The sequence below is a fragment of the Conger conger genome, chromosome 1, assembly GCF_963514075.1.
Source record: "Conger conger chromosome 1, fConCon1.1, whole genome shotgun sequence".
NCBI lineage: Eukaryota > Metazoa > Chordata > Actinopteri > Anguilliformes > Congridae > Conger > Conger conger.
In genome coordinates this window covers 19,831,841-19,858,429 of record NC_083760.1, presented here as the reverse complement: position 1 = coordinate 19,858,429, position 26,589 = coordinate 19,831,841, and the positions used below count along the sequence as shown (strand labels likewise).

The window sequence follows — 26,589 nt, the reverse complement described above, 5'->3', positions numbered from 1 at the left end:
ATAATCTATCGGACAACACAATATACCATAACAATAACATGAAAAAGTAAGGCAATTACAGTGACAAATCTCAAAGCTAAAAAAGTGCACCCAAGGTGCTTTTTTTCCCTTTTTTTTTTTTTTTAAGACAGGCTTGAGTTATTGTTTTGGGCCATTGTACAGTTGAAACTTAGGAGGGTCCCCAGGAGAAGACAGAAGGGGGTATACTGAAGGGGTGTGTATTGGGGAGAAATCCAGGAGGCAGCAGTGGCCCACCTCAACAGAGGCTGCAGTTTATACATGGCATCGAGTGGGAGAGGGCACAATATCCTCATCCTTATTGGCTCTTCTGCAGCTCCAGCACCCGTCTGTCTCAACAAGCGTGCGGGTCTTGTAAAGAGACTGAAAATCTATGTTTGTTTTTTTTCCTCAAGTAGAAAATATTAGCTTGTTTTTGATTACTGTTTGCTTGACTAGTCGAATTTTACCCCATCGGCGAAGTCTCACCTTGTTGGCAATATTTCTTAGCAAAAAAGTAAAAGAAATAAGTAATGATATGCATATAAGGCTAAACAGCTTGTTGAGATACTTATTTTGTTTTTTTGCGGTGCTCTTTCTCCCAGTCTGCAGCAAAGCAGTGGACGTTTGATTCGCTGAGGACCACGTGAAGCCAATTAAAGAGCTGTGGTTGTGTAAGCCGTCCCCCTATTCACCCCCAAATCCTTCCAAACACCGACCACCAGTCATTTAAGCTCGCATTCCTGCCATACTCCTGAAGCGCTTCAACATGCAAGTTTTAGCTTTTCTGCACGAAATCCTTCGGTAAGAATTCCCGGGCTGCGCCACAGCGGATTCCGGATCGCCCAAACGGAATGGCGAAACGATTTAGGGGTGAGGGGCTTCGGTGAGTCAGTCAGGGTGCTTCGATGGGTGAGTCAGGGGGGTCATGACATTCCTTGCCTGTGAGACCCCTCTGGTCTTCTCACCACTGTCAGTGTGGCCGCATGAGGGCTTTCCTGAAAGGTGGGCTGGAGCCTGTGGGTGATCGGAGGCCCATTCCAAGACAAGCAAACCCAACCCACAGGAGAATGAGCAACGGTCTGGCACAATATGCACACAGATACAGGAATAAATCCCAAAAAGTTTACATATTTCTCTGTGCCGGAAAACGTTGTTTGGTTTGGACGCCAGGTCTATGAGATATTAATTTCTAGTCTTTTCCAGGGTAGCCGTCTGCCATGGAGACAAAAGGAGCAGTGAGGGAGAACACACACAAGCCGAAGAGAAACCTTGCGATGCGTGTGCTCATTTCATCACGCTTGCGTTACCTGGAGTGGTCGGAACTGCCCGTCTGTCCCATGGCTGTGTAACACCGGTGTTGGGGCCACGGGTTCCCCCTCGAGCCACGAGATTTTCAGGGGGTTTTCCGTTAAGCCCCGCTCATTTTTATATGCCAATTCCTGAAAAAAAAAAAAGAATAAAAAATTAAAGCTTCTCATTCAAAGGTGCTAACCATGTTCAAATGGCCGCAGCAAAAGCACAACCATATCACTGCACATGTGCAATGAACTTAGTCGCCCCCACCCCCTCACGTTGTTTCAGGCCCAAAGAGCTCCAGACATAAACCACACTCTCCAAACCTGGTCCCTGTGGACAGCAGCCATGTTCTCTCAAGGGTAACCACACAACATAGAAAAGCCCACAACACACAATAAACAATGACAAAACATATCAGACTTCAAGACATATCAGAACAATGAGGCCTCTTTAGTAAATATCCACTGCTTCCCATTAAAAAAAAAAAAAACATTCTTTCAGCTTTTACAAAATGTGCACACTTTCAACTACATGTACTTTTAAGAAACGTACATGTAAATATGTACATAAATATATTTAAAAAGTGATCACTGAGTTTGAAGCTTTGAAGTAAGCCAGAATAAGGCAGAACATACCGCTGCTTTGACCGTTGCAAATTCTACCACCGCACTTCCCTTCTTCTTTCTCGATATCAGGACATTCAGCACATCTCCATACTGAAACACAAGAGTGGCAGCCAACTTGTTTGCAAAAGTCAGTAAAGACAACATTTCACACAGAAACCATGAAGCTGAATAGGCATGAGGAAAAACAGGTAACATGCTTGCGTGGTGCCCAAAGCAAACGATCAAGAGCCTGTGGCAGAGAGGAACGATTCATTGAAATCTCTCATAACTCTATATGAGGAATGGTGTCTGAGTATGGGTTTGAGGGGGTTCCTGAGTGTTTTTATGCAGTGTGATTATCTTAAAGGAATATCCATAAACAGAAGTACACCTAAAACCGAGAAGCAGCAACAAGTCCAGAAACAAAGGCATTTGTTAGTACATACAGCATCTAATCTAAAATGTGCATTGGAATTTTCCAGAACCAGTTTGCCTGTGACGGCTGATAATGCACTGAGTTTACCTTTTATGGGCACGCATTCTGCCTGTAATATTATATTATTGAAAGCAAGTACAAGCGCATTGTGTACTGGGTCATATGGGGCTTGGCTAGAAGTTTTTATATGACCCATAAGAGCTCCGTAAGTTGGTGGAGTAAAACCACAGGGTCAGGTGTGGATCATTACAGGTTCTGACACATTTCACAAGCAGTGCCAATTATAATTTTTCCCCCAACTAATCAACATGATTGTGTCAGGATCTGAATGGCTTCCAGGAAGCTACTTAACATTACACAGAAATGGCTCATCCACGCCAAGTCTGGAATGCTCCGCACTGAAGAGCAACAAACGTTCTTTGGACAACTTCACTTCTTCAGTTGGTTTTCCTCCATGGCTGTGAGAGAATACAACAAAAATATCATATATCTGATGAAATTAGCTGTGGCCTTTTCTCCCACCCGTGCCATGAGAACTTGGCGGGGGTGGCGGGGAGGGAATATTCCTCCCCAAGGTGACCCGTCGTCCCTTGACCTGAATGGAGGGGGATGTTAATATTTGGAGTTTAACTTGGACCGAGACTTCACCGCAAATGATGAGCCCTCTCAGCTGTGCCTATTACCAGCTACATATATTCAGAACAAGCTAGAATACACCACTGGGTAAAACTCTCTCAGTGCATTATGGGTGAGGGGAAGTATGTGACACTTGTGACAGGTGGGTACGCGCAATAAACTGTTCCACAGAGCTCAATTTATTGCACCCGTCTGAGAATACAAGCAATCCAAGGCACCAGAAGTTGTGAGTCTCTCAGAGTCTGGGAAAAGAGCTGGCCTGGAATGTATGCGGACACCCTGTACTCCCAAATCCTGCCAACAGTGACAAAAGGGAGTCTCCATAGACCTCTATTTCATATTTCCAAACGTCTATGTTTTCTTTAACTGCACAGTCTAGTTTGTGAGAGTCAAGTATGCGGTTTCTTTCCCACGCGGTAGACGGCCATTATGCGTCAGTGTTACCTGCAGTATGCCGCAGCCAAATCCATTGGCTTCTTTTTAGGGGTATTTTTAAATAAAATCTTTTCAGGCGCTCCATTTTAATTTCCTTCACCTGAGATAAAACCATAATTTCCCTACAATCCTCTGGCCCAGCTTGCAGTGCCCATGACTAACAAATATGTATATGAGTGTGGGTTTGAGTGGGTTCCTGTGTATTTTCATGCAGCATGATTATCTTAAAGGAATATCCATTAACACAACTACACATAAGACCGGGCAGCAGTAACAAGTCCAGAAACAAAGGCATTTGTTACCTTGCTTTGCCACTTTGGACACCAGTATCACTTACACTGGACCTGTCCACATTACTGCAAAATTCTTTCCCTGCTAATTTGCCCCAGAACTGGTCTAGTTGAGGTGGTACAACATTGCATGAGAAGAGCACATTTCCAAGCAACTCCCCGGGCGGTGCTAAACCTACCCGTTAACAGGGGCACTAACAAGGGCGTGCCCCACATTAAGATGGCAGTACTTTGCCCTCAGCGCTTTCACTGCAACAAAACTTTAATGGCGCTCGCACGAGGGGGAAAATAAAATGTTCTGTGATGTTCTTAAACACTGACGTCATGCAAGCCTCCACATGGCATCACATTCCAGGCAGGCTTCATTCCATGTGAAGGGTCTCTGTATCAAGCGGCCTGACATTACGGCGGATCTGCACACCGGCCATTCAAAAGTTCCATCACGCATCTCAAAATCAAAGGGCTGCAGCCTCTGCTTGTTTTCAGTGTTTGCGGTCCTCACACCATGTTTTCCAGGCCTAAATTAGGAGGTACAGTGGCACAGTGTGAACATGCAATTAAGAGCGAGGGGGCGAGGGTGATTTGTGCGATTTAACGAGCTGTACCAAATTAAGTGTGTGTGTGTTTTAACTTCTCTTTGGGTCAACTCAATTTAGCAACACGCACCTTTTGTAAAAGCCTGAGAAGAATGTCTTCAGAGTAGCCGCCATTCGTTTCATCCTCTTTCGAAGACTTCCATTTCAACTTGTAAAAGAAAGTCAGTGAAATTCAGAGTTAGAGGGTGGAAGCACTGAACATCAACCCCAAGCCAGATAACTGCTATGGCACCCTTGTAACATTAACTCCCAAAACCGAGCAAACATCCAAACTTTATGAGCCAGAAAAATGTACAGATTGCACAATGCATTTGGTCAATAAAAGTACGTAATGTAAAAAATGACAGAGGAAGAGTTAACTAGAGCACATCTCTGCCAGCATGGTGAGGACGCACTGGCACAGGATTGCACTGATGACATGCATAGATTAACACGGAATGGGACTAGCGCTGGGCCAAAGAGCCGTGCTAGAGGGGAGCTTTTTAAGGTCTTGGAGAGAACCCACCACCATATTAGAGACCTGCAGTCAATTCACATTAAGCTTTTCGTGTGAGTGGGAGCAGGGTCTAAAATTATTACGGGGGTCTGGACCAACAACAACACTGACTCACCTGCAATCCATTGCCCATTTCTCAATAACAGAAAACAGAGATACGGTTTTAAATGGAACATTCAGCCAAAATCCCATATTTTGACCCTTATCTTTAGTAGGCCAATACACTCAGTAAGCACTTTTAGGTATTAATAAGACTTATTGTTGTATTTTAAAGAATGCAAGCTCAGTGAAAATACCTTCATAGGTTTTAAAATAATATTCATACTAGTAACTTCCATATGAAGCACAGAATGTCCACTGAATGTCACCTCACTTTGTTATTCATTTTTCAAACGCCATTCTTGATCACTTAATTCATAAATATTGTTTCTAAACATTTAGTTAAGCTGTAGCGATAGTCTCTCTTTGCATGCTTCTTATTAATTACTTCCAGCATACACCCATTTTAGCTTTAGAATAACAGACAGAGGGGATGCCAAAAATGTACACAATGCATTCTGGAGTGGAAGCAGACAGGAGTAAATGAACTGAGAAAACTTGGAAAAGGTTTCCACAAATATTTTTGGAAATATGAACCTGTCAATTAAATTTTTTTCACATGAAATGCAGGTTTGTACAGATATCATTCTTTTTAAATCAAGTGTTCCTTCAGGTCTTACATACAGAATAAACATACACTGGTTATGGGGATGTACTTTGCTGTACGTTGCTCTGGATAAGAGCGTCTGCCAAATACCTGTAATGTAATGTAAAATCAACATGGCACTTTTGTCTAAGAGCATGCATATCACTAAGATGTGAACTTTCTTTCGTACTTTGCACCATGCTTACTTTCTGAACTTTTAGGGAAGTACATATTATATTTATACTTAAACTCGCATAAAGCATAGCTTTAAAGATCCTCGGGATGAAATTAACCTAAAGGGTATTTTTCATCTACCAGTCCAGGAAAATCATCCCCATTTCAAAGGCAGCTGTGATGCTTTCTGTAGATGTAGATACACAAGACCATTGTAACGTCTGAAAACAATGAAAACCATTTACAAGGCTGTTTCAGACCCACCATGATTTATATCTATCATTTTCAAAGAAAAGGATAGACAGCCCATAAACAGGTACAGCACATTGATTTACATGTGAAATAAACAGGGGGATATGGTACACCACTAATGGCAGCATCCCATCACATCCTGGAAACAATGGTCAGGAGCTTAACAAGCACACAGCACAAATCACAGGGAAAACACTCTGCATCCAACTCTGCCCATTCCATCTGAGGGCCTGTTCAGCATGAAGGACACGCACAGTATTTTCTGGGCCAGTACATGTTTCCTGGGTTAAACGAAACAGACCAGTCAGTGGTTTGCTATCTTACAATCTTAAACCATGGACTAGGCTCCAGCTGAAAGTGAACACACTACTGCCAAGGGGCTTAGGTTTTAACAAAACAGGAGTTACTCACATCAGCCATTTGCTCAGTAACAAATTCATTACACATGCAAAACTGTGCGGTCAAGACCTTTCTATAACAGTTCTGGGCAATATTATAAATGGAGAACACCGATGACAAGTCCAGCTTTCTGTTCACCATCAAAGAAACAGTTTCTGGGAAATTCCCATAACTAAAATTTCTATTTTAAAAATTATTATTTAAAAATGTACTTTCCCCGACTCCATTCCTTACTCCTCCACAATGTACTCCATTAATCTTCCGACAAGGCAGAACAGTGCTTGGGGGATGCCCAAATTCTGGTCAGGGTCTGTATACTGCTTGCATATAGATTATGTGCAGTCTAAACAACTTTAAAAGGTTTTTAGGAGCTCAGAATTAGTCTTCCCTGACTTTGACGCTTGACTGCAACAGTTTATTCGAGACTAAACCCAAACACGGACCGCAAATAATAAAGGTTTTCGAAACAAAAACAAACAAACTCACATTAGAAAAGTAATAGACTGAGACATCGTATTTTATGGTCTATCATCTGTCATGGACTCGTTGATGGGTCTGATCAAATGACAACTTTGGTCATTGCGTTCCACCCAAAATAAATAAATGTTTACGAATGCTTGACAATTCCAGAACATAAAACGGCGCCCTTCCTGACTGCGGCCCTTTGTCTTATGCGTTTTGTTTTTTCCACCCGCCAAAAATTCCCTCTCAAAAATATTTCTCAAAATTGTTCCTTTCTGTTTTGTTGGATCCCCAGAGACATCATGGCAGAACTGAAGTACCTGCCTGTGGGCATGCATCGAAAACTTGGGAAGTAGAAAGCAGTAGGAATTCCGTTTTCTTTTTTCTCCCTAAATTACCTAGGCACTCACGAAACATAATTTATTTATAGTTTGGGCCCATTTCAGGTTAAGAGTCTACAGACACCACAATTAAAACATCCGATCCCAATAACAATGTACAAGAACTGGGTACCGCGTAAACAATATTGGCCGCAGTGTTTTGCTTAGCGAGAATGTCAGGAATAATGACAGCCATATTATGACAAGTGCTGCTGAAAACAATTATTTTTAGTGCAAAATTTGTTTTGCTTTACAGATACTACTGATTAGAATGAAGGAGGCCCGTCATTGGGACCAATGTTCTGAAAGCCTGCCAGCTCCGTAAGGGAGAAAACTGCTGACAACTCCCGCTCCCTCCACGTCTCCGCTTCCAGAAACGTGGGGAGCGTTTTATTAAATCTTGATGGATGGTCATCTAAAATCAAGGAAATTAATCTGACTGTTGAGCTAGGTTGTGAAAGGGTAAAATTAAAAACGCTATTCTCTTGCACAGACAGGAGGAAATTTCAACAGCAGCGCAGTCAAAACACTGTGCCTGGCTCGGGCCCTAAGAAAAGGCAAATACACCAGAGGCTCACTCTTTATGGGGAAATGGACTTGGAATGGGCTTCTGAAAGGGGGGAAAGCAAAGAAACATTTAATTGTTGGTCTATAATAGTTATAAATGCCAACAGATACCATAGGTGATTCAGTGGCTGCCAGCTGACTTTTCAATATCTACAAATCCCTTGATGCTTCTGCATTCTGAACTTGATTTAATATTCACTCAGGGTTGCCTGTAACATAATCGTGAGGCTCAATACTCAAAGCGAGTGTTTATTTTCCTGATTGAACACATAAACCTCAACTGATTCATCACGGGATAGAATTCTTGATGGATATCAGACATTTTAACAAGATTAAATACATAAACACATTAGCTAACATCCCCAGTGCCCTTTAATAGAGGTGGACTGAATATTTACCAAAGGAAATGTGATTAGACTTCTACGTAGCTCACGTAGCTCTCTAGATGATGAGTTATGGAGAAATAAAGGATGAACCCAAAGTTATAAGCGCACTGGAATTTCCAGCGGTCACAAGCTTTCTGCGCTCTGTCTTTTTCATCAATTGTGAAGCCTTGACATCTGAAATTCCTTGGAGCCGTGGAGTGTCATCAATCCATCTCATTCTAGACGGTCCCCTGCTCCTCTGGGTATGACATTGTAAAAATGGTTCCAAACCCCTCTCATCTGCACCCCACCCTCCCCATTGGACTCAAAACCTGAAACCCCCCCCTTCCCCAAGACCCATAGACTTGCGTAGACAAGAAGCAATACTTTGTTCTCTTACTTTTAACTTGGGGGTCAGGTTGCTGTTGGATTGTACTCCCCCCACAGTGCCTGTGAGGGACAGAGAGAGAAAGAGGAATCGTTATTTTACTGCCAAAGATTTTAAATGTACGCCATAAATAACAGGATCTGCGGCGAGGGGGAAGGGACATGGTGTCCAACGGAAGGACAGGGAGGGCCGTCTCGCGTCACAATGCATATTTGCCTCGTTCTGTCAGCCTGGCCGGAATCCTGGCTCCGACCTCCGGACCGCGGATCGGCACGGCGCCTCTGGATCCGCGCCGGGCGGCTTTTCCGAGAAGCCGGGGGCCGCAGAGGCCCGCTAGCGTGTGAGCGCGGGATGTCACCGCCGCGCAGGGGGTTCAGGCCGAGAGCCCGCCCTCACGCCGCTCCCCGCTCTATTACCGTTATTCCTACTCTTGTTTTCTTACAGGGAAAAAGACACGGAGCAGAGGCCCAGCTGACAGGCACCGTTTCATTTTCTCTCCAGTTGTAAAAACATTCAAAATGGGGACCGCGAATAGACGTGTTGTCGTACAAGGGAAAGTTCAAATATGAAACATGGCCAGTTCAAATCAGGACTGTGTCCCTGGCCAATAACAGCCATTTTAGATATGACTCAAAAGCTTATGAACCTCGCTCATACGCTTCCATGTGATTGGCAGCCACCTGCACCCAGAGAGTTAGCCAAATAAATAATCCATGGGATCATGCTGATAATTTAATGAAAATGTAGATGCATGTATGTGAATAGCTAAAGAGGCCAGCAATACTATGTAGCCAAGTAGCTAATCCACATTCAGCAGTCAGCTATGAGTCAGCTATGAGGTCTATGCATAAGCACTGCTGAATCAACAGCAAGCTTCACAGTATCACGGTACTTCCCAGTATAATTCACTCAGACGAGTCACGTAAGGCCCGTTTAGTCATACCAGGCCGTTAGAACTGGGCCTGTACAGTACCTGACTGCACGGTTGTGTTGGGTGTGTGAAGTCTTCCTTCTCTCTCCCTCTGGATCTGCTCCTTTATCAGCCTCTGTTCCTCCTGCAGCTGCCGGGAGCCTTCCTCCCGCAGCCGAGTGATCTGGGGGCGAGGGACAGAAGGGTTACAGCATAAAGAAGCGTAGGCAGTGCTCTGAGCAAAGCTCCAGCAAAGCAGAGACTCAGGGGCCAGAGAGTGTGCTCCAGCCAGGCGACCGCAGCAGGGCCAGTGTGAGTGACTCTGCTGGATGCTGATGCCGTGCAACCGGACACACTGCCACCTACTGGCCATATGAGTAAATGCACAGACAGTGCCATCTGCCAGAAATCTATGCACCTAAGGCTTGTTGTAGAAAGCATGACACATTCTCATTATTGTAAAGGATTAAACAACATTTGTTTCTGTGATAAAACATCACCACCTGTGACAAAAACAAAATAAGCCTGACAGGGTTCATAATGGAATTGCTAACCACTCAAACAACTCTCAGCTGAACACTCCTAAGTCAGTCCTAACACTCATTCAGATAACAATAGAAGATAGCTTGTTGGGAAGACATGGGTTGGTGCTCACCTCCTCCTCTAGCGTGCGTGTGATCTTGACCTCATCGGCGGACTGTGCCTCTGCCTGCCTCTCGCGTGCCTCCAAGTCTGTGAAGCACACACATCGACACTGTCTGCCTTAAAGCCAGCGAGCACTGCAGATAGAGGCTGTAATGCGCACACTCCTCATAAAATGCATTCAAAAGAATTCAGGGCCAGGCCATTGTTCAGGAAATGCAGTGAGCCTGACTGTATGCTGATAACTGCAGTAAATGCACTCTTGGGTATTCATTTTTACAGCAGCTTTTCGCTCAGAGCACCAAGCGGCTGTTATAGCTTCCACAGTCCCTCCACTTGTGAGCTGATAATGGCTGGTGGACAAACAATGGAAGCACATTAGTGAGCTTGCCTTTCCTGAGAAATGTAACCTTGAGGGCATTTAGGTGTAGAGGAGGTACAGAGTGGCAGTTTGGTGTGAAGGTGGTACAGAGTACAGAGTGGCAGTTTGGTGTGAAGGTGGTACAGAGTGGCAGTTTGGTGTGAAGGCGGTACAGAGTGGCAGTTTGGTGTGAAGGCGGTACGGAGTGGCAGGTAGGTATGGAGGTGGCACAGAGTGGCAGTTTGGTGTGAAGGCGGTACAGAGTACAGAGTGGCAGTTTGGTGTGAAGGCGGTACAGAGTGGCAGTTTGGTGTGAAGGCGGTACAGAGTGGCAGTTTGGTGTGAAGGCGGTACAGAGTGGCAGTTTGGTGTGAAGGCGGTACAGAGTGTCAGTTTGGTGTGAAGGCGATACAGAGTGGCAGTTTGGTGTGAAGGCGGTACAGAGTGGCAGTTTGGTGTGAAGGCGGTACAGAGTGGCAGTTTGGTGTGAAGGCGGTACGGAGTCACAGTTTGGTGTGGAGGCGGTACAGAGTACAGAGTGGCAGTTTGGTGTGAAGGTGGTACAGAGTACAGAGTGGCAGTTTGGTGTGAAGGCGGTACAGAGTACATAGTGGCAGTTTGGTTTGAAGGCGGTACAGAGTACAAAGTGGCAGTTTGGTGTGAAGGCGGTACGGAGTGGCAGGTAGGTATGGAGGTGGCACAGAGTGGCAGCTTGGTGTGGAGGTGTGGCAGAATCACTGGAGGTGCTGCAGAGGCCTGAAAGACTGACCACTCCCAGCTACCAAGAAATCGTGACACATTCAAAACCTTTTACACATACATTGTGACAATGAATAGCCATGGGTAGGGTTCAACATAATTTTAGTGTCAACAGAAGTCGACCTTCAAAATGTTCAGGTGCGGGGTACAGGTGGGAAGAGGCCTCACCTAGCTTGATTTTCTTGCGCTTGTCATCAAGCTTTCTCGTTCTCTCTTCGGCTTGTTTCTTGGCTTTGCGGATCTTGTCGTAAGCAGCCTGTCGGTAAGAAGGACATTTTGGGTTGCATTACGCTTGTGGTCTGTAAAGAGGGTGAGAGGATAAGTTGGATCAAAAGAGACACCTGGCCTGTGTGGTACTTACTCTGGCTGCCGCGTCTGTCAGCACCTCGAGCGCCTGGGAGAGCTGGTGAAAGAGTTCAGCTGAATGAGGGGAAACAGAGGCCAGTCACATGATCAATCACATGACACAAACACACAAAGCGTGACTGGCGTACCATGCACCGAATCACCCGAACATCCCAAAAACACACCTCTGATAACAGGAACCCATTACACCGCTACAACGGAGACCGAAATGTTTTTCCCCTGAAAAATAGAAAACAAATTGCAGATAGGCACGCAAAACGAGAGGTGACGACATATGAAAATGCTTAATGCAGGCAGCGGTGGGGAGGGGAGGTCGGTGTGCGTGAGAGGGCGAGGAGCGCAGGAGGGAGACGTAAAAAGCGCACGAGTGGCTGCTCCACGCCAAGCCAAGGCTGACATTAATTGAGACGTTTCCTGTATTAAAAGGTGCCTGGACTCTCACGCAGCCTGCTTCCTCTAACGATGCGGCGGCAGTTTTCCCGTGTAAACCTGGGCCTCTCCGACGGCCGCGCAGCGGGGCGCTCTGAGGGGCCAGCGCTCTAATCACCCGCGCCACGCAACGTTCGTTCCCCCCCACCAAGCAGCCGGGGGTTTAATGACTCACTCGTGAGATTCGCCATCCTAACGAGCCGCTGCAGTCTCCGGTTTCCCCTTTTAGGGAGCCCCGGTTACAAACGGGCACACTGAGAGAAGAGGTCTAAAGAGCCAGCTTTAGAAAGGCCTCTGGGCTCAGACCGTGACAAATGCAACTTAAAAAATAAGAACAACTAAGCACAGTATGAGAAAAATCCACTTAAAATCATTATGTGCCTGCTAGATGGCTCATTTGGTTAAGGCGCTACACTGTAGCACACTGATGAGCTGGATGGCCAAGGATCGAAACTGGACCACAGCAGTGGTGATTCATAGGGCAAGGTGACTGCATGGGAGGGCTCATTCAGATAGGTTTCCATGTTCATTGCCATCTACCAACCCCTGCTGGTTGATAGGATGCCCATAGAGTGCAAAACCCCATACGAAAGGTCCTCCTCAGACTCCACTCCATGCAAGCTTAGACTGCAACTGTTGTAAATCGACATGAAACCAAAGTAGACTTGGAGAGAATTTCACTGCAGAACAATTTCTTTCTTTCTTCTTTCTATTTTCACATGTTCCTAGACATTTCTACTTTCAATTTCTGGGAAATTTCTGGAAAGCCATTTTATTATACTCTGTCCCCATTACCCCTTAATCAAATTGTCATAGAACATCCAGAGACCGCAAACCGCAAAATGTTGTTTTTTTTCCCCCCCAAGGTGCATTTTTTTGGTACAGCAATTTCCGAAACTGATTGTTTACATATTTCTTGGTGACGGGGCTTGAAGCGCTGGAGGAGATGGAGAAACACGAGTCACGCTGTCTGTCTGCGCCGCTGACCTTGCTGTGGGCTGGGGCTGGTTACCAGCCCGTGCGGCCCCAGACTCTGGGCTCTGTGGCCGGCCCTTATGGAACCAGAGAGGGGCTCTGAAATCTGGAGGGGATTCAGAGGGCCTCCGGGCCAGAGAAGCACTCCGCATCTTGACATGTCTCAGACAACAGGCGTGATGCATCTGCCAAAATCACCCCTTGGGCAGAGAGGACATGCTGCTTCATTTAAGAGATGTCACGCGTTTCTTCAAACTCTCATCGTCTGGCATCGGGAACCATTGTCTTAAGTTTTAGACTTCAACACTTGCAAAGGAACATTGAGGCACTGTTCAGCTGTATAAGAACACAATGGATACATAGGACATTATTGCCTGGTAAGAAAGGCAATGCTAGATTTTACAGGTCACATACTGACTTGGTGCATCATCACATCAACCTAATTTCCCCTGATACGACAGTCAATAATCCACTATAGAAGGTGGCCTTGAAGCAGCTTATTCACTAATCCCTTTACATTCTGCTAACAAATTTTTTTTTTTTTGTGGAGAAAGCAAAGTACAGTACAAAATGTCTTTTTGAATAGAGATCTGTTTCACCGTATAATTAAAAACACGAGTGTACCCGTGGCCTTGCAGTTGCTACAATTGATTTTCAATAGTTCACAGTTGAATAGGTCACATCTTTTTTTATAGCAAATGCTGACATTGCCATCTGTATTGCTTTTGCCATGATACTCACTTCATGCAGACTATGAAGTCACGCTTTCATGTCCGATTTCCTTCTTGTTTGACTATTTCGCTGACAAGCAAGACATATCCTTTATATAGTCTATTAGCCCAGGTCTTGGAGGATCTCTCTGTATGCTGGTTATTGTTCAAACTTAAAAATACACTTCCAGAACTACCAAGAGCTGTAAATAGTTTTTGATTAGAGACTTTAGATCTAGTGAGGGAATATTTACCCTCTTGATGGCGCATTACGTCAGAAAGATATTCAAGTAACAGGATGAATATTCCATACCAATGTAAAGACTTTCAATCAGTTAGATCAAATTATTAGGCTAGTGCTTTGATTTTCTGGATTGAGCCGTGACAAATTTTGGAAGAGGCTTGAGTTTGTATTGATTAACTGATTTATAGACCAACATTTGAGCTGAAATCAAGTCCCAAATGCTGAATGTGCGGACACCTGGTCATTGAAACAAAGTTGAAGTACAAAGCTAATGGTAATTAGCCAAACCAGCATTGGGAGTTAAACTCTGTTTAAGTGAAAAATGTACCTTTCTTAATCAGGAGTTGGAACAAAAATCAACATGTAGCAAGACCAGGGTTGAGAACCACTGGTCTACAGCCAGCCCAGCTTACATTATTCAAAACCAACTGAGGACAGATTTTCTTTGTCAACCATCCAGTTGCCAGTTGCCTGCAGAAGGCCCTACCTGTACATTACACATTTACTGTACTACGGTACTCTGACAGAAAGTTGTGAAAACCAGGCAGCACAGTGGCATCCTGTGGCCTCCCTCTTCACTCACCTGCTTTAGGGTTGTCTGGGTTCTTGTCCGGATGGCAGGTCAGTGCTTTCTGTCTGTATGCTTTCTTAATCTATTGGGAAGAAAACAATGAAAACAACAAAATGGTGGATTAATTCCAGCGCCTGCATTTGTGGCATTGAGGTAGAGCAGAGCTACAGAATGTGGAGATATTGTTTCTCGGAAATCTCTCAATACAATCTATACAATACAATCTGTCAATCTGTGGGCCCAGCTTTCAAGCCATTACATTACATTACATTACATTACATTACATTACATTAATGGCATTTGGCAGACGCTCTTATCCAGAGCGACGTACAACAACGACGTACCAGGGAAGTGCACTGAAAGACCCTAGAGGGAAGTACAATTTCAACTGCTACCTGTACAACAAAGATAAGAACCAGGGCCTATTTGAATTTTTTATTTATTTTTTATTTTTTTTTACGAACAAACAAACAACAAAGAAAAAGTGACCAACTTAACTATCCAAACACTGCTTACCTAGCCAACTACAAATACCGATACACAAAGTAAATCATAAAGACAACAATGAAGGTTCACAGAGAGGTAGGGAGGGACGGGGAGAGGTGCTGCTTGAAGAGGTGCGTCTTCAGTTTGCGCTTGAAGGTGGGGAGAGATTCTACAGTTCTGACCTCAACGGGGAGTTCATTCCATCACCATGGAGCCAGAACAGACAGTAGTCGTGAGCGTGAGGTGGAGGTTCGGAGAGGGGGAGGTGCCAAGCGGCATGTGGAGGCTGAATGAAGAGGTCTGGCAGGGGTGTAGGGTCTGATGATTTTTTGTAGATAAGCTGGGGAAGACCCCATAACTGCTTGGAAGGCTAGCACCAATGTTTTGAATTTGATGCGAGCCATGACAGGCAACCAGTGGAGGGAGGGAAGTAAGCAGGGGGGTGAGGGAAGGTTGAAGACCAGACGAGCTGCTGCATTCTGGATAAGTTGGAGGGGTCTGATGGCGGATGCTGGGAGGCCAGCCAAGAGGGAATTGCAGTAGTCCAGGCGGGACAGAACCATCGCTTGGACCAGGAGCTGGGTCGAGTAGGGGGTGAGAAAGGGGCGGATTCTCCAACAAGGCAACAAACTAATGTATCTGTCTGTACAGCCTATGCCATATTTCTTTTAAGACAATGTGCTCTCCATTTATCAGCTATAATTAGCTAGAGGGCAATTCGTTTAGAAAACAGGAAAATTACTATTTCTTCAACTTGAACCAGCAGGACATGGGGTACAAGAAAGAGCTACAGGCTCCAAATATGAGAGTTGTGTTAGAACAATAGAAGTAGCATTTAGAGTTAATGGTTATGATAAAAGTCATCCTCCCTTCCACAGTCATTTACTCTCAAAGCCAATTTGGCTGGGGCACTTTGTTCACCTTTAGCCCTTGTGGCATGTATTTCCTCAAAAAGTGACACATTTACATACGTAAAATCCTTTTTCTAAGTTAAATCCACTCGGCTAATGAAAACACACTTAAAAGCAACAGGAAACCACGTCCTGCTAAAGATCCGAAATGGTACAAATCCCGACCTCGTGTTAATAACCAGCGATAATGGAGCATTTTCACGGAGGAAATAGAAATGCTGCAAGCCATGCTGGGAATGATTGTGGCTCCTGGTCTATTGGGGCCTGTGCTCTGCACTCCAGAACCAGCACTGACTGTAACTTCAGTCTGGACCATTACAGCGCTACTGGTCAGCGGGTTGCATGATTAAGCTTTCTTGTTTACAACGTTCTCAATAATCAAAGAACAATCTAACAATTAGAAGTAACGCTCCGTCGAAACAAGGAGAACCAATAAGGTCTAGTAACATAATAATCCTAATTGATGGAGCGGTCTGAGCTGTATATTTTACACCACATCATTCTACTTTGCATCGTAACCCATGGTCATAGAGATTGCTTTTGGAAGGCATGCTTCTGATCAAGCAACATCAAATAGGTTTGGAATAAGAGCCCTTGTTAAAGTTTTTTGTGTGTGTAATGGCAGAATATTTTGATAGTTTTTCCACAATGGTTCCAAGAATTATGAAAATGTAGCCTATTTTTAAATCACACGAATCTCAGCCCAGCTTACTCGCTACACAAATCAATCAAATTTTGATTCGAGAAGCATTAATCAAGAGGCCATTCACAAACACCTGACATTTTGATGTTGAATAGTATGTACTAAATAATACATTCTTGCAAATTCTAAATGAGTGCTGTTCTGGGAAACTGTTCCTGTGGAACTTGCCAACTCATACAGCCTCTCATGCCATCTTTCCACCACCTTTGCCCCGAAACAAGCTTGCAGGCCGCAGTAAAGCTGCATCAGGTATTTCACTCTATTCTTTGTTGAGCCAAGACACAGACAACCTTTAAACTCTGTATTTAAACCTGGAAAGTAACGCATCTGGTCCTAGAATAGTTGTAAGAAGGCCAAGGTTGGGGTTAACAAGCCAGGAAGAGTTAGCAACTCAAAGTTGTAGAAAAGCCATCTGTATGCAAGGTGTAAGTGAAGCCTATGGCCACAGGCAGCTAATGCGAAAGGCAGAACATCATCAATGTGTTCAGACCAGTTCAACATTCACAAGCTTCTTTAATGAAACATACACAGCTATTTATAAAATATATGCTGATATTTTTGTAGCATCCATGCTTAACAAAACTGAATTTACTGAGAGAGAAAAAATTATACACAGGCAGGTCTTTTCAAATCGGTTTTGTTAGCGCTTACCAATTATTTGGAATTATTATAGGAAATTAAGACATCTGGGGGTCTCAAGGTTTATGATAGTGATAGCTACTGACAGGTACACTCACCTTACATTCATCATAGGAAAAACATGTAGCTGCATTCATACACACTACCTCTGTCTGACAGCGATTCACACAAAATACAGGAAACAGTGTGGAATGGAGAGCGCTTACGACATGCACCTTTGTCCTAAATATCACTTTCGACAATATCACTCTTGAGCCAACATGGTTCAGTAGGAGAGCTTCCTGATTCCCTCACTTGGCACAAGGCACTTCCCCCTGAGACCAACGGACATGCAAAGCTGCTGGCTCTGTGCCAGGCAGTCCGGCTGCCTCTTCCCATACCGCCAGCGACTGCTTCTGTAAGCGCCAGGCACAGCCAGCTCAGTGCCGTACTGAGGGCCTTAAACCCACTTAACGACCCAATACATTTTCTGTGACTTACACCCTATCAAATGTAGCCCGAAACACTGTACGTCAAGGTATGAAAATGTACGTTTTGATATATGCAGGTCAAAATGTCGGAATTTCGCAGTTTTACGTTTAGTTTAATTGCTGTGATTGATGATTGAAGGGGTGTAACGAGTTGGATGTTGTGATGCACTTCAACCCCACTTAGCACCCACAGTTTGGGAACAGCCGAACCTCTTGACCATGTCTGCATGCTTCCATGCATTCAGTTGCTGCCACATGACTGGCTGATTAAATATTTGCATTAACAAGCTGGTGTACAAGTCTACCTAATAATGTGCTCAGTGAGTATAGTTCTAGAGCATTCCACATTTTTACAACCTCTACTGATGGGGAAAAAGAAAAAAATAAGTGTATTTAATTCTTTCCCTCAGACTATCAGGTCAAATATGGAGCTGTAATAAAAGTTCACCTGCTAGTTTTTTGCTACAAGCAACAGTACTCAGCACGGCAGACAATTTAGGAAAGGAGGAAGAAAAATGATGTAATGTGTTTTTCTGACCAGGAGGTGACCTGGAAATAACTTTTTTAATGCGTGTTTGTGGTACTGATGCAAGCTTGGGCGAGCGCCAGGATGATAGCCATCCCATTGTGTCCGTGGCCCGAGGGCACATAAGCACACAGGAAAACAGAGAGAGAGGGGAATAAAACAGCAAGAAGGCGCACACAAATATTTATTTGCGGTAGGGAGGTTTTGCTGCGCCATGGCAGTAATTAGCGGGGAACTAGGCACGCCGGGAAGGAGCAGAAGTGGGCCTTCGGATGAGAGCCTGCGCCAAACACAAACACACGCGCACACACACACACACACACACACACACACACACACACACACACACGCACGCACGCACGAGCCTCGCAGGGGAAGAGCATGGACACGCACTGCACCCCTACCTGCGTCCCCGCTTCCTGCCCCATGCTCCCCGCAGCTGCGCGGCTCGTCAGCCGGGGAAACAGCTGCGCTTTCACCCACGGGGCAACAACGGAGAGGCCCAGGCCCCGGACAAGTGCGGACCCCCGCAAGCGAGACCCGGGTGGGCCGCGGCCGCAATGACCGAGCAAGCTCTCCAGCCGCCCGCGTCACCGGCCCAGCGGTAAACGAGCTCCCAAACGAACGCCAGAAACACAGCGTCCGACAAGCGGAGAAGCAAGTCGTAATGACAATAATTGAAAAATGACAAGCCATTAAAGTTTGTTAGTGAGAATACAGGGAACACATCAGGGATGTGGTGGAGTTCTCCCCTTACGATTCACATAACCCCCGTCTTTGTTTAACGAGCCTGACAGAGGCCATTATTTTCATCTCCAGGAGGAAAAGGACTGGGAGGCCAAGCCAGCAAATGAGGGAAAGGGAAAGAAACCTTCTGTGATAATTACAGCCCATATGTTGTATGCGTGCAAGCACACAGCTCTGAAGAGATATTAATCTCAGTACAACAGGGCTTCACTGGACCAGCTACAGAATGTCAGTGGGCCAGACTGAGACAGAGTAAGACAAGCAAGCGCCAGTTTTGTTTTGCTTTCCCCCCCTACCTTTTACTCTACGACTGTTGGCAAATCCTTCAAGTACTAGTTTAACTTGAATAATGCATGGTTGTTCTCCATCAGTTTTAGTATTCACGGTTCTTTACTGCATGCAGACTTACAATATCGTGTGAGATAAGATTGGATTGGAGGCCAGTTGTGTGAACCTGTGATCCAGGTTCTGGATTCAGATATTTTGGACTTGTGACAAGGGATATAGTTGGCTGACTACACTAGGGTCAATGCACTTTTGCTGTTGAACAAGGTGCAATGCTCCAATGTGTAGGCTACTGTACCTTAACCCAGCGCAGCCCGTGTTTTGCATCTCGGTTAATAAACAGAAGAGAGGTCTGGACACTTCACTGACAGTGAAGTCACCATCAGATAAGCAGCAGCAGTTTGTCACCTCCCCTGTGTGAAAAAGGCAGGTCCGTTGGCTCTGCAGAGGAGCCAATGAAATGCAGAGATGTGCGTCTCCCCCAGGCAGTACTGCCCGACGATAATGACCGCGTGACTCGGCCCATCGTTTTCAGGCCTCTTCGGTCACCCGCTGCCTGACTTGGCTCCCCACATATTTTCCTCATTACTACAGTCTACGCTCCGTATTACCGCGACAAACCGCTATAATGCTGTCCGCACGAGCGGCCGATTGCCTGTCTGTCTCTCGTTCAAGCCAACTTCCGCTATTACCAAGATTTGGCATGTAGAGGAAATTATCAGCAAGAGAGAGCGAGATGACCGTAGAGAGGGAGAGATGTGGCGGAATTGTGTTTCGGAAACGCGTAGTTTGCCTGATAGTTTGTTCAAAATACAATTAGCGTGAGCGGGGCTCGTCTGTGGAACCCACCTGGAGAAACGGTCTCCTTCTGCATGGATGGTGGAGGGCACTGAAGCACACTGCGGTTGAACTACTGGGCGCCTGGCTGGGGGTTGCTCCGTTACCATCCTCTCAGAGCCAATATGAGCTCCAGCTGTTTCAGCCACAGCTTCAGAAGCCCCGGAATAAGAAAACAGCAACGGGGAAGACGTAGCCTGGCATTCATAATGCTGACCAGCTTGACAGTGTGTATCCATGCAAACAATGACTGCGCTGGTTTAACAAAAGGCATGTTCCCTCGTTTCAGAGACTTTGCAGTAGAAATGTAACAGTCCGATCAATCAATCAATCATTTTGCGCATGGAATTTTGAAATCTATTAGCCTGCAAATCTATTATGACCAGTGGCCTGGGCACAATTTTTACAATCCAAATGGGAGTCCATCTACTAATATGAAACATGAAATTTAGCAGGAAGTAGATCAATTTAAGAAGACTTTAAAAGCTGAGCCTGTGTAATTGTGTAGTGTAATTAATATAAGCCTACTCCTGGAACAAGACTTCCACCGATTAGCCTACTAACCAGCGTCACCATGACAACAGAGCTGCACTTTCGATGGCTGTCTGATAAAATGTGTCCCGTTGCAAATGTTTAAACAAAGTCGCAACAAAATAGCTCAGGTTGCTAATCTGTTGACATCACAGGCCATGCCGCTTGGCACCATGCCCTCTCCATCTACCGCACAGGAAGCACTGTGCGCAGAAGATCGCTATCATTTCACGTCTTTGAAATCCAATTAAGAAATTAATATCTAATTTCCTCGATTTGGCTGCATCTTTAATTCAATTCTGGCCACGGATCTAAGGGTTTGGGTATTTGTAAGAGCGAGGTCAGGAGAAATAACAAACGGGCGAACGACATCGCTACCGAACTGCATTGAAAAGGGACATGGGGAGTGTGGATTGGTGGTCATCCCAGACACCCAGCAGTCCTCAGGAGAACACCTTGTACATTCAGTTTCAATTAAACTGAGTGAGAGAGAAAACCGCGCCATAGCCAGGATCCAAGTATTAAATCCTAGACGTGCTTGTACTCACCAAACGCAATTTGTAAATTAAATTGAGAGATGATTTCTAGTAATGGCTTTTTGGGGAAAAGAGTCTACTGAAGCACTGCGTATTACAATGAATCCAGATGTGATTACTTCCAAGTATAGCATGAGCAGGAATGTGACACTGCAGGTGTTATTTCTATGTGGTCTGCTGAAGGGTTATTAAGGCTCTCCTTGAGTGCAGTACACTAAAGAGACGGCCTCAAGTAGGCTATGTTCAACAAATCAAATGTGATGTAGGGAGTACCAAACCCATAAATAAAACAAAAATGGGTTGCAAACCAAACAAGTGCTAAAGAATACATGCATGAGCCAGACCTGAAACTTTTGCCCACAGAAATTTAGACCAAGAAACTTTGGGCTGTTTTTTCCTGTTTAGAAACAATCAAACAAGTGGCTAAATAATGCAATTCACTGCAGTAAATGCTATTACTCTGGAGCACCAAGCATGGATATTGTCAACCTTCACATTAGGAAGGAGTGTGCTATGCCATTAGGGTGTAAACTACAGGCTATCTCCTTGTTGCACGGCATCCTTTCTATCCCTGTACTGTTAGCAGGGCACAAAGATTGTGCTGTTGTCTTAAACAAACAGAAGAGCCACCGCCCAATACATTAGGTGAGACGCCAACTTCCAGAGAGACATACAACTTCATGAGCTGAAGGGAAAATCTGAAAATCCATCGTGCTACTACCAGCACATATGTACGTACAGTAACAGACTCATCCAACCATCTCAGATAGGGAAGTAAATGAGCCCCATTACTAATTTCACTTTAATGACCCTCTCATCAAGAAGATTGAATCTCAACTTCTGTAAATGTCCAAATTCGCTTTTGTCAAGCATTATGTTGCTATTGTTGCATGTTGCCTTCTATTACATAAATAAGAACAGATGTACAGCAGGTTCATCAATACTCAACTATGCTTTAACAACATAAGAAAACTCAAAGAAAGTTTAGAGATCTGAAATCTTGAATGAAGAGCATGGTGTCACAGTGCCGCTTAGTGGCAAACAAAACCACTTCACGTAAAACAGAATTAAACTGTAGATGGTTGCCCGCTGTCTGAGACGGCTATTAACACGTTTTTCAACCAGCAGCTTGGAACAACTGGTAATTCAAGTTTCAAACTAGTCAATGCCTCCTTAGCAGTTAGGGCTGTTCGATGGGCAGAACGAAGACCAGGCAAACTACGGATGCATTATGACAACACTGCTGACTTAGAAGTACCTGGATTTCTCAAAGATACAATGTTACTGGTATTTAGCTAGGTATGTGGAGGCAGATGAGTGATTAGGTCGATGCTGCCAATTATACCAATAGTTACCCATCTATCTGAAAATTCGTTGTATGACATATTCCAGTTCTGTGGCAAGCTGTAACGTTAAATAGCTACAAGACATTAGCAATGAGTTATTGTGATGTTAGTTACATTTAGAGAATGTCTTAACGTCACCCATGTACTTCGCTAAATAGCCAGCAGTGTAAGCATGTAAGCACTGTGCAATATGTAAGTATGTAAGCCAACGTTAGCTACTACTGACAGGTACCAATCTTAGAGAGATGCTCATATAGTCTACAAGTGATTAGCATTGTCCACTAACACACTAACGTTTCCACTGCTTTTCCTAACACACTAATGTTGTATTAGTGGAGCAAGAAGAACTTTCAGACAGCGTGAACAAAACGGGCTCCAGTTTCATTGCATAGCAAGTGTCAGAGGTAACCTACTTGCACAGATTACTTAGCACACGTGAATATCAATTTAGCTACTGAGTAACGTTAATGTTAGCCAGCGAGCAATTGTCGAACCTCTTTCACGGACGCTGCGTCTTCAAGACCAAGGAGACCGTAGAGGTCCATCTGTAGCAGCTCTTTTGTCGTTGACATTTTCTTCAATTTTCCAATAATTCTACACAAATCTTTAAAAACGTTTTGATATTTGTAACTCCGTTCCGTATTTGAAACGTTCAACCTTTCACCGCAAAACACTTCCTTGGGAAAGGTATCGCGGTAGTTGTAGTCTTATTGTGTTAAACGGAAGTCACTGTTTTTCCTTTTTTTAAAAAGCATGTGAATTGCCATTATCGTTTTCAGCAGCAGGTGGCAATGATGTGATTTAGTTTCAAATGTTCAACAGGGATCAACGTAAAACAGCACACTTATTTTATTTATCCATTAAAACATGTTTCTTGTTGTGACTCAGGCAACTTTTTACAAAATGTGTGGGGGACAATAATATTTATTCCACAAAGAATAATAATATTTCTGTCCTCCTCAAAGTTATTTATTTGAATTCTTAGTCTTTTGTATCTTCAATGTATGCTCACTTTGCAAAGGAAACTATTGAAATCACAAATACTGAAATGGTTTAATTGAAGATAAAACTGTTCCAATTTTCTTGATGGTTTTAATCTTTTTTGTGGACTAATAATTGAAATAAATCTGGATTTTATTTATAATAGCCATTATTTGTCAGCAATATATAGGCTAAGGGTACTGGTCAGGAGTTTCAGTTAATGTTCAACCATCAGAATTGGGAAAAAATGTGATCTAAGTGACTTTAACCATGGACTGATTGTTGGCAGCAGAAAGGGTGGTTTCAGTATTTCAGAAACTGCTGATCTCCTGGGTTTTTCATGCACACTAGTCTCTAGAATTAGCAAAGAAAGGCGACAGAAACACCTTGTTAATGAGAGACGTCAGAGGACAATAGCCAGACTGGTCAAAGCTGACAGGAAAGTGACAGTAATGCAAATAACCAAACATTACAACAGTGGTATGCAGAAGAGCATCTCTGAACACAGAATGTGTAAAGTGGATAGGCTATTACAGCTGAAGACCAATAAGTAAATAAATAAGTCAAATAAATAACATAATAATTCTACAGCACTTCATTCGGTGTTCTACTGTGTAAGATACAGGCACTTATTTATTTTTAAAGACTGAAGGACTACAATAGCATCTGCACTGACAATAGATGCCATGTAATACTTTGGTCTAGTGTGTGGCACAATGATAATTCTGGCTGTAATCTTGAAAAACCAGATGATGGTTCGACGGACTTGCAAAAGAAAATGACTCGGCCACTGTTAACAGATAAGGGATATTTTGAGGCCTCTTTGGAACGCAGGGAGATGATAAAAAAAGAGAGAGTAGTTTAGTTTTTTCCTAATTTATGTCAAGTTACACTGCTGTATGTGCACATATTATTAATATTATTATTATTATTATTATTATTATTATTATTATTATTATTATTATTATTATTGTAAATATGGATATGTAATAAACCAACTTATGTCATACCACACTTATTCAACTTTAGCAATGGTGATATACTATAAGGGAGATATGGACTCGTAAATAAATAAATGCATACATGCAGAAGATGTGAATGAAGCTTTGAAAAAGGAGAATGTTTCAAGTTGTATTAAATATCAATATTAATTCTATATACCTTTCTAATTCTCATAGACTGCACATTATATGGAAGTGAAAATTATGCAAAAATAGATCATGCACAGTAGAGCACTGAGAAAGGAAATCTGTTCTAGTCCCTGACATACGAAGATAGCTTGGATTAGAATAAAGTACCTTGGGGAGGGTTTGATATTTGAACTGTAGTCCCAAGTGAGCATCTTCAAAGTTAATAGGGTTGACTCCATTTGTGTACTAGATTCAGAAATAAGAAGATGGAACCATGTCCAAACTATACAAAGAGTAAGAAACATGGACATTCTGGAAGATTTCTGTGATATAGTGTTGCAGGTACAATGTATGATTGTATTGTTATCTCTGAATGTAGTTCATTGTTCATTTTCCCCTAGGGAACAAAAGTAGGCTGAGAACTTGAAATGTGTGAGTAGATGGTTTTGAAAGGCTTTTTCACATGGCTGTTTATAAGGTGTATACGAGTGTTTAGTGCATCTTAATAGTGCCAAAAAGGTCAATTGAAAGACAGTGAAATGTAATGTTAGAAAGGAACTATTAACCTGACAAGTTCAAATATTCTATATTGCCTTTGGACTAGTCAAATTGCTGTTCAATGGCATCATTGTAGACAAGACTGCATCAGGACTCTGATATAGGAATCCCACCATAAACAAATGCATATTTCTGAGTTTTTGACCAATAAGTACCCATGTAATGTGGCTTCTGAACCAGGCACTATAACACTAGTGATATAATATAATTTGGTAGCCTTTCAAGTACTTAATGTGCATTTACACATTTACAGAGCTAATCAATTCTTGGCACAAATACGTGGCATATATATAATTTAGTAAGTACCCTTTTTAAGTGCAGATGTAGCTTGGACAAATAGAGCGTGTACTAATTCCTATGGTATCATCCAAGCAAAACAGGGCATTTAATTATTTGCTCTGCCAAAGATGAATCTTCTCATACATAATCCATCTGGTATTTTTTTATTTTTTTATTTATTTATTTATTTCACTGTTTCATAACAAAAATCATTGTTTGTGCCAAGTCACGTGCCGCATTTATGATATCTTTAAATTATCATAAAATATAATACAAATATAATACTATTACTGAAAATTGAGTCTACCACAGGGGCAGCATGGATGGTGCAGTGGGTAGCACAGCCGCCTCACACCAAGGAGGTCCTGGGCTCGAATCCCCGTCGGCTGGGGCCTCTCTGTGCGGAGTTTGCATGTTCTCCCCGTGTCTGCGTGGGTTTCCTCCCACAGTCCAAAGACATGCATGTTAGGCTGATTGGAGAGTCTAAATTGCCCGTAGGTATGAGTGTATGAGTGTGTGAGTGAATGGTGTGTGTACCCTGCGACCGGTCCAGGGTGTATTCCTGCCTTTCACCCAATGTATGCTGGGATAGGCTCCAGCGACCCTGTTCAGGATAAGCGGGTTCAGATAATGGATGGATGGATGGATGGATGGATGGAGTCTACCACATTTAGTAAAAAGTTACCGGTAGAAATCTGATAATAAATGACAGTAAATAGGCTAAATGATTGAGCACAGAGATAAAAACTCAAGTGCAGGACACTCTGGTGGACCACACACACACACACAGTGTATGGTCTACTGTATGTGTGATGAAACTGCTCACCTTTGAAACAAATCACTGTTTGGGACAAATCACCAATATATTTAGTTTTTAGTTAACTTCATGTTTGGGTCACTGCATTGTATTGTCTGGACAATCTGGAACCCTATGATTGCAGCCACCATGAGTGCAAAGTTGATAGCCCCCAACATCTCTAACTCATTTCCATCACCCTGATCAATCTGGTCAGGTGCGAGGAGCCATTTGGTTCATGGTTCATGGGAATGGGAGAGTCAGATAACGTGGAGTTAATCATAATATGCAGGTCATTCAGTTGCATTGGATAAATGCGATAATCGTCGGAAGACGTAGTGAGTCGTTGATGCTTGCCTACTTTACGACGAGATACGGGCAAGGGAGGAGCTTTGTGAC

The 26,589-nt window shown here is 43.6% G+C and overlaps 1 protein-coding gene across 1 annotated transcript in view; it reads right to left on the bottom strand.

Moving 5' to 3' along the window:
• Nucleotides 1-23,142, bottom strand: part of dnajc17 (DnaJ (Hsp40) homolog, subfamily C, member 17) — a 46,461-nt gene extending 23,319 nt beyond the window's left edge. The window contains exons 1-10 of the mRNA XM_061217831.1: nucleotides 22,941-23,142; nucleotides 14,442-14,511; nucleotides 11,496-11,554; nucleotides 11,303-11,390; nucleotides 10,028-10,104; nucleotides 9,436-9,556; nucleotides 8,475-8,524; nucleotides 4,365-4,442; nucleotides 1,932-2,012; nucleotides 1,308-1,439 (exon numbers count right to left, since the gene is read on the bottom strand). Of these exons, the coding sequence (XP_061073815.1) occupies nucleotides 1,308-1,439; nucleotides 1,932-2,012; nucleotides 4,365-4,442; nucleotides 8,475-8,524; nucleotides 9,436-9,556; nucleotides 10,028-10,104; nucleotides 11,303-11,390; nucleotides 11,496-11,554; nucleotides 14,442-14,511; nucleotides 22,941-23,018 (834 nt within the window). The 5' untranslated portion in view covers nucleotides 23,019-23,142. The remainder of the gene's footprint in view (nucleotides 1-1,307; nucleotides 1,440-1,931; nucleotides 2,013-4,364; nucleotides 4,443-8,474; nucleotides 8,525-9,435; nucleotides 9,557-10,027; nucleotides 10,105-11,302; nucleotides 11,391-11,495; nucleotides 11,555-14,441; nucleotides 14,512-22,940) is intronic.
• Between the last annotated feature and the right edge of the window lie 3,447 nt (nucleotides 23,143-26,589).